The 7,984-nt window shown below is 41.4% G+C and overlaps 1 protein-coding gene and 1 pseudogene across 2 annotated transcripts; both read right to left on the bottom strand.

Moving 5' to 3' along the window:
- Positions 1–934: 934 nt before the first annotated feature.
- On the bottom strand, positions 935–1,726 carry LOC310781667 (gamma-crystallin M2 pseudogene; annotated as a pseudogene). Its single transcript has 3 exons — positions 1,694–1,726; positions 1,322–1,564; positions 935–1,216 (listed from the first exon to the last, which is right to left on the bottom strand). The product of its transcript is annotated as a gamma-crystallin M2 pseudogene (transcript).
- A 5,651-nt stretch (positions 1,727–7,377) lies between these two features.
- Positions 7,378–7,984, bottom strand: LOC310781289 (gamma-crystallin M3-like; the record flags this gene model as incomplete). Its single annotated transcript, XM_083641882.1, has 2 exons — positions 7,742–7,984; positions 7,378–7,653 (listed from the first exon to the last, which is right to left on the bottom strand). The coding sequence occupies exons 1-2, from the start codon at positions 7,934–7,936 to the stop codon at positions 7,378–7,380; spliced, it is 471 nt and encodes a 156-aa protein (XP_083498008.1). The 5' UTR covers positions 7,937–7,984.

Raw genomic sequence — 7,984 nt, 5'->3', positions numbered from 1 at the left:
ATGTCCGTCAACCACAGTTGGAAAGGTGGCAGAGAGGGGGACTTCCATTCTTTCAGGATACGTTTTTTGGCAACAGTTGTCCCCAGTGTCAGAGACTGTTGCACAGCTGTGGGGAAGCCCAGAGAGGTCTCCGAGCAGGCGAAGATGGCGAGTTCTGCCTCCGGCTGAAGGGTTATTTTGTAGACCTCAGAGTACCAGTCAAATATTTTGGCCCAGAATCCAGTCAGTGAAGGTCAGAACTAGAAGGCATGAGACATTTGTGCCCTCTGACACCTGACACCTGTCGCACAGTGGTGAGACAGAGGGGAAGAACTTATGCAACTTATGCTTAGAATAGTGGAGGCGATGAACGAAAATTTAATTAAAGAATTTAATTGAATCAGCTGGTGTCTACTATTAACTGAGCATAGTTGTACCACAGACAAACTCCTTTCAGAGGAAATAGGTTTAATTCCGTTTTTGCAACAACAGTGATGAACTTCATAATTTGCACTAGGTTGAAGTGTAGAAATGTTTCTGCCTCGGTTTACAAAGGTTTCTGCAAAGCCGTAGCAGATATGACTGATTTGTTATGAATTTTCAAAGTTCATAAGGTTGCTGTAGCGCCACCATCAGGTATTGGCGCCCAATTCCTGTTGAGGAGGTTTGATATGAGACTGGACCTATGTGCAAAGTTTGGTTTATTAATGCATGGGAAGGCAGATTGGAAGATCGGAAGAAGAAGAAGAAGAGAAAGAAGATGAATAATAAAAATAAAATTGGCAAATACAAGAGGGACCGGCAGCGGAGCTGCCCGGCCCCTAATAAATACAACACCAGAATTTAAAAAGTTTGTCATTTATTGATGTTAAAATGTACATTTAGCACATGTCCCTGAGACACCTCATGCTCATTAACCTGTTGATTATGGTTTAATTTAGAGGGATTTCTTCATTTAGTGATACCAAGAATCCATGATACGCCTCATGCTCATGAACTTGTTGCCGCTCCAGCCCATGTTCTGGAAGTTCCTGTACTCTCCAGGCCTGAAGTACATCATCTTGCCTCTGTAGTTGGGCTGCTCGTACATCAGCCAGTGGCCATCCATCACATTGCAGGAATTGCACTCGTTCATGCGGTAACGATCCATGAAGTTGTCACAGTCGTCCATCATCTCGTGGCTCTGACCTCCGAAGTTCTCCCTCTCGTAGATCTTCACCCTGTAGTTTCCTCTGTGCTGTAAAAGAAATGTTGAAAACATAAAATGCAAATGTTGTTTTTAAAACTATCAACCATTCAAATATATTGAAAGGAAATGCTATCAAAATAATGCATATCCTACCATGGGGATATTACGGCAAGACCTGATGCCACCACTCCATCCCCACATGCTCATGTAGTCGGCGTACTCTCCCCTCCTCATGAAGTACTGGTTTCCCATGTAGTTGGTGCGGTCGTACACCATGAAGCAGCCGCTCTCCACCCTGCAGGAGTGGCACCTGCTCAGGTAGGAGGACATGTCAGCGGAGTCGCTCATGCACTCATAGTGACGGCCCTGGAAGTTCCTATCCTCGTAGAAGGTAACCTGGAAAGGAACAGTCAATTGATATTGGTCAGACATTTCCGTAAGAAAGACAATTAGGATAAGATATTGATGATCCCATGTAAAGAGCCATTAATGATTAAATCTATATGATATAAATTAAAACAGTACCTTGCCCATCATGTTCATGCCAGTAGTGGTCATGTTGACTGCTGTTGCTCTGCTTGCTCTGCTGTGACTGCCTTCCTAACTCGTTTAACCCCTTCCTTTTATACCTGACCAAACGCAAAAGAGCCAATGACCCCTCTGAGAGAACCCCTTATTCAGCAATTCACTAGAGAGGCCTACACTACACTACACTACTCTAAACTGGTGTTACCATCTGACTCCAGACCAGAGTGGTATGTTATTGTGTTTTTATAATGTAGGCTATGAGATTTCAGATTTGGATATGTTAACATTTTCAAAGTAGTTTGGATGTAGTGATTTTTTTTTAAAATAAGCTTTAGTTTACTGATCTAATTTGTCTTGATAACTTTGTGTATTCTACTACCTTCTCCATGAAGTATTTGGTAGCTTACTCAGCTACATTTTCAAAGTCTTTGCCAACACTGCATAATGCAAATTATAGTGCTTGAAACTTGACCATGCACACCATAGAGGTATCACACTATGCTATATGTTAGAAGTGAGCAACATATAGATTAAGACTACAACATTTAAATACAAGTGTTATTATGGTGTAGGACAGGGCTCTTCAAATGACTTCTAGAATAAAATAAAATAAAATAAAAATAAAATAAAATAAAATAAAATAAAATAAAATAAAATAAAATAAAATAAAATAAAATAAAATAAAATAAAATAAAATAAAATAAAATAAAATAAAATAAAATAAAATAAACTTAATTTACTTATTACACCCGAATGGTTGTTTTTCAGATGTGATCTAGCTAAAGTGAGCTAAACAAGTCAGATGCACTATAAATGTTTTTCAGGAGATGCTGTGATGTAGCCACAAGAAAGATACATTATAAATGGTTTTTCAGGAGATGTGTGATGTACAGTAGCTATCTAAGTTCTAAACAAGAAATATGGTTAAAATGTTTACAGTAGGTTTCCTTTCTTGCTGCACTACAATGTAACAATGCTGTGACGTACAGTATAGCTAAACACAAAAGATGCAATATTAATAGGCTTTCATGAGATACTCAGTATTTAATACTGTGCTAGGTTCTCAACAAGAATGAATGTTTACTGTTGTTTTCCTTTCCTGATGCACTATAAATGTTTACAATGCTGTGGTGTAGCTAGGTAAGAGATGTCAGAATTGACCAAATTATATTTCATAACATGACATGTGTTGTAGAATACTTAGATTTGTTTCAAATATGTGTTTACTTTTGGGGCTTTAACAAAGCTTTTGTTGCACAGAAATTAAGCACTTTTAAATGAAAATTAAGCTACTTTTGCAATGTAGTGAAATTAAAGTTTTTAAAATGTGGTGGCGCGTTGTGTCAAGTGTACATATAATGGGATTAATAGCTCGGGGGACGGTCCGGCCCCCGGCCCCTTAGGTTTCTGACAATGTGGCCCCCTGAACAATTGAGTTGAATAGACCTGGTGTAGGACATAACACAAGTTCATTGAGCTGTGGTAGTCCAACATGACTTTATGGTTGGTAATAATTTATATAGCTTTACTTACTCTTCTTTCCTTGTCAAGTTTGTCTTCCCTTCCCATTCATAGGAAACACATGGGTAACAGTCTATGGAAATATGGATGCTGGATTGTAAAGGGGACATAACATCATGTGCACCTCTTGGTGTAGTTTTATGGATTTACTTTTTCACTGATGATTCTATTTATTTATTTATGATACTGTGGCAGTTGTGAGAATACTGTGGTGGTCATGAGAATACTGTGGCGGTGGTGACGTAAAGGAAACAGTCAATCCACTATACTGCAGTCCCTCTACAAAAAAAGATGTTGGAAACGTATGTACAATTATTGCTGAACTTTGAATAAAGCATATGTGACCTGCTCGGACAAAACAAACAGAGCCAGGCTCCAGCTCACACGAGTACCATGCAGGGCTGGGTCCTTCTTAAGCCCAGGGCAGGCCCTTCACCCTAAAGCATGCCTCCACCTGCCCTGTGGTCCCCAGGGCTGGGTCCCTCAGCCCAGGACAGGCCCCTCACCAGACCCGGCGATAGCCCCCCCAGATTACGCTGTAATGAGTGGATTACGGTACTTCATGAGATAAAGGTATTACTGTGATTTTCAATAAATAAAGGCCTGTCCCTAATATAAGCCAGCATCGTCTTACCGTAGTGTCTGTAAAAGATAACATAGCATTTACCTTCCACTACACCCCTTTGTATGAGGTACAGTACTTGCCGACAGTCAGTGTACTACATGCAGTAGAATGCAGCAGGTGCTCCACAACATGGCTACTGTGCAGATTTAAGCTAAAAACAGTTTTTTACCAACCTGCATTCAGCTCACCAAATACGATCGATCAAGTGTCCAAATGCACATCGCTCTTCAGTGATAAAACGCTAGATTAGCATTCCTTTGTCTCACTCCTGACACATTTGAACTAAACCTGCGTTCAGCTCACCAAGTGCAATCGATCAGGTCTTCAAATGCGCAATTGCGCATGCCTTGATGGTTGGAGAGGCGCAGCCGCTCAGGCTATTTTTGCCTGAGTGGGAGCACATGCACCACAACATGGCTTGACAAGCCGGAGGCAAGTAGGCTACGCGTCCCGGAGCTCCTGGTCAGTGCCATGTGGTTTAGGCTTCTTTTTGGTGTGTGAAGTGCTAGTGTGCTCTCAACGGAGTTGACTCAAACTCTTAAAACTCGTGCAATAATAAGTGCATAATCTATCTTAAAATGTGAGTAAACGATCTTGAAAGTGCTATGCGCGGCTTTGAAAAAGGTGCGTAAATGGCGTTTACTTGCGCTTACAGCCCTGGGTGTAAATTATGCCTTTTCAAGTCAACTTGGCATCTCTGGGCTTGTGGAGACTTGGATCACGCCATTGAGCAGTATGGAAGCATTTTATTTTATTTTCTGTTTTCTTTTTACGTTTTTTGCTCATGACCCCCTTCACACTCAGCAGACAGCTCTACTTCCCTGATGTGGCTGGTCTCCATTTCTACAAACTGGGACCGCGCCAGCTGCGTTCTACTGCATGTAGTACACTGACTGTCGGCAAGTACCTTATCCACCTTATTTTTGGCCGCCATTTTTGCCTGATCTGCTGATGGGTGCTTCTTCCGGTGTGATCCTCCCAGCCTTGTTGCTGACAGCTTGACACCCGTCTGGGAGAACGGAGCAAATCACTAATCAGGTCCAGCTTGGCAAAAATCTCGTCGATAAATATCCCTTTAAGAGCGCAGTGCATTCATGGGTAATCGCCTGCTGTGGCTAATATTAACCATTTCGAGTAACACTTTTTCCATACGGATCACCAGCGTTAGTTTGTTGTTTATAACGTGGCTATATTCATAACGTTTTCTATCTCGGATGCGTTATTTCGAATCGCACATAGGTTACGCCTGGCGCAACCTATGTGGGTTTCAGGACGAAACAGACTCGAGCCACTAACGTCATCTTAAGAGCACAATATTCCTGGAATGCAAGTTTAACTAAACAGTTACATGTCCTCTGCATTCTACATAAAATTAAGATATTACCGGTTGTTTTATTTTGTATGTTACATACTTATTGACCAAGTTATGTTCAATTCAGCCAGGGTACAAGAGACTGAGTGTAGGCGGCCATCTTTTCAAATCAAGTAGAATACCATTTAGGAAATGGCAAGCTGCAACAATGAGTCACGTTAAACCGGACCTTGTACGCACAATTATTTTTTACAGTGGGGCATTCAAAAATAAGGTGGATAGAGGGTTTTCACCAGCTGCAACCCCACAGCACTTCCTTTTTCTCAGCTTCTTCTTCTGTGTTTTATGGCGGTTGGCATCCTTAAATTAATGTTGCATTACCGCCACCTGAATTGTATCAGCTTCACAGTGCTAACTATTTAACAGTGTCCACTTTCTCAGCTGTTCAGGGGAAAACACTGACATAGCCTGCTTGTATTCCTATTTTTTATTTTTGCTATACGTTTAAATGAAAAGATAGGCCTATGCGTGCAATAACGTACTGATAGTCAGCTTACTCTGTAACACGTAGCTTTTATTAGCCTCTCAGGCTAGCTCCGGACCAGACAACAATGCTTCCTACTACCCAGCGTGTGCATGTCTTTCCAACAGGGGTGGTTGTTATGGCAAGTATCAACAACAACAACAACTATTAACTACTACAAGACATAAACACCGAAAGAGGCTACGTTGTTATGTTACTGTGTCTGTCGGAGACACGGCGTTAACATTTAATATGAGCCAAATATCAGCCTGCGCTCAGCTATGTATACAGCAAGTAAACCGCCGAAACCGGATATTCAGGTGGGTTGTGACGGTTGTTATTGTTGTCAAGTCAAAACCATCTATACAACCCCACATTTAAAAAATCTGAACTATCCCTTTAATGAGCATGGAAGCGGTCAGAGTGACCTTGAGCTTTTACCACCAAAATCTAATCAGTTCATCCTTGAGTCCAAGTGGATGTTTGAGCCAAATTTGAAGAAATTCCCTCAAGGTGTTCCTGATATATCGCATTAACGAGCATGGAACATGGCTTGAAGAAATTTCCTCAAATTTGGCACAAACATCCACTTGGATTTTGGTGGTCAAAGGTCAAGGTCACCGTGACCTCACGTCCGTTCCATTCTCATGAATGCGATATATCATAAATGCCTGGAGGACTCAAGGGTGAGCTGATCAAAGGTCAAAGTCACTGTGACCTCACAAAAGACATTTTTGGCCATATCTCAAGAATTCATACACTAATTTTGACAAAATTTCACACAGATGTCTTATTGGATAAAATGATGAAGGGATGACATTTTATATCCAAAAGTTCAAAGGTCAGGTTCACTGTAACGTCCCAATATTTTGCTTATGACTGTAGCCGAAAAAACAATTGACCTTGGGTCATTCTACAAAAACGGTACTTTTGCAGACACCCAAATCCTTGAAGTTGACCAATAATCACATTAATTATATTGATTTGGACCCCAAGATACTTGTATGAGTCCTCCCTCTTCACTTCCTCTCCTGGATACAACCAGGACAGGGGGGCTCCTTTTCCTCTGTAGTCCACCACAAGCGCATTGGTTTTGCTGATATTAAGCTTCAGGTGATTGTCATTGTACCATGTGACGAAGCTCCCTATGAGTCCTCTGTATGCCTCTGTAAAAATAAGTCAAGACAGCATGTTTCTCATTGGAAATGATTCACTGATTTCATACATGTCAGTATACTTTATGATAACTTCCATTTTGCCCCAAAAAAGACACATTGTACCTTTTATTAAATTCATTAAAAGCCTATATATATTTTATGAGTCTGGACGTAAACTGCAACTTGACTTGTTGGCGGCGGCATACAACCGGCGGATATTTCTAGGACTAAGTTAGCATTGATAAAAAAAACATTACAGTGTGCAGAATGCTGAGGTTATGTCCGCATTTCACAGAACGCATTTTTCAACTGTGCTCATAATGTCTGAATAGGCTGCCCTATTGAAATGGGAAATTATGTAAAAGAATACATACTTACTGTATTCAGTATTTGGCTGTTTGACTTCAGACTTGATGTATTTAGTATTTGTTATATTATATCTAGGTATGTTTAATAAATAATGATAAGTAATAAATACTTGACGCCAGAATTTAAAAAGTTGTCATTTATTAATGATAAAATGTACATTTAGCACACAGTTGTCTAGCACGTATCAGTGATACGCTTCATGCTCATGAACTTGTTGCCGCTCCAGCCCATCTCCCTGAAGTTCCTGTACTCTCCAGGCCTGAAGTACATCATCTTGCCTCTGTAGTTGGGCTGCTCATACATCATCCAGTGTCCGTCCATCACATTACAGGAATTGCAGTCGTTCATACGGTAACGGTCCATGATGTTGTCACAGTCGTCCATCATCTCTTGCATCTGACCACCGAAGTTCTCCCTCTCGTAGATCCTCATCCTGAACTGGCCTCTGTGCTATTTGAGGAGAATAGGAAAGACATTAGTTCCCAGAATAACATGCCAACGTCTCTGTAAAATGTTGTTGAGGTTGCGTTATACCTACCATGGGAATCATACGGCAAGACCTGATGCCACCACTCCATCCCCACATGCTCATGTAGTCGGCGTACTCTCCCCTCCTCATGAAGTACTGGTTTCCCATGTAGTTGGTGCGGTCGTACGCCATGAAGCAGCCGCTCTCCACCCGGCAGGACTGGCACCTGCTCAGGTAGGAGGACATGTCAGCGCAGTCGCTCATGCACTCATAGTGACGGCCCTGGAAGTTCCTCTCCTCGTAGAAGATAAC

Source organism: Poromitra crassiceps (assembly GCF_964638095.1).
Source record: "Poromitra crassiceps genome assembly, chromosome: 8".
Taxonomy (NCBI): Eukaryota; Metazoa; Chordata; class Actinopteri; order Beryciformes; family Melamphaidae; genus Poromitra; species Poromitra crassiceps.
This window is presented reverse-complemented; position numbering and strand designations above follow the sequence as displayed.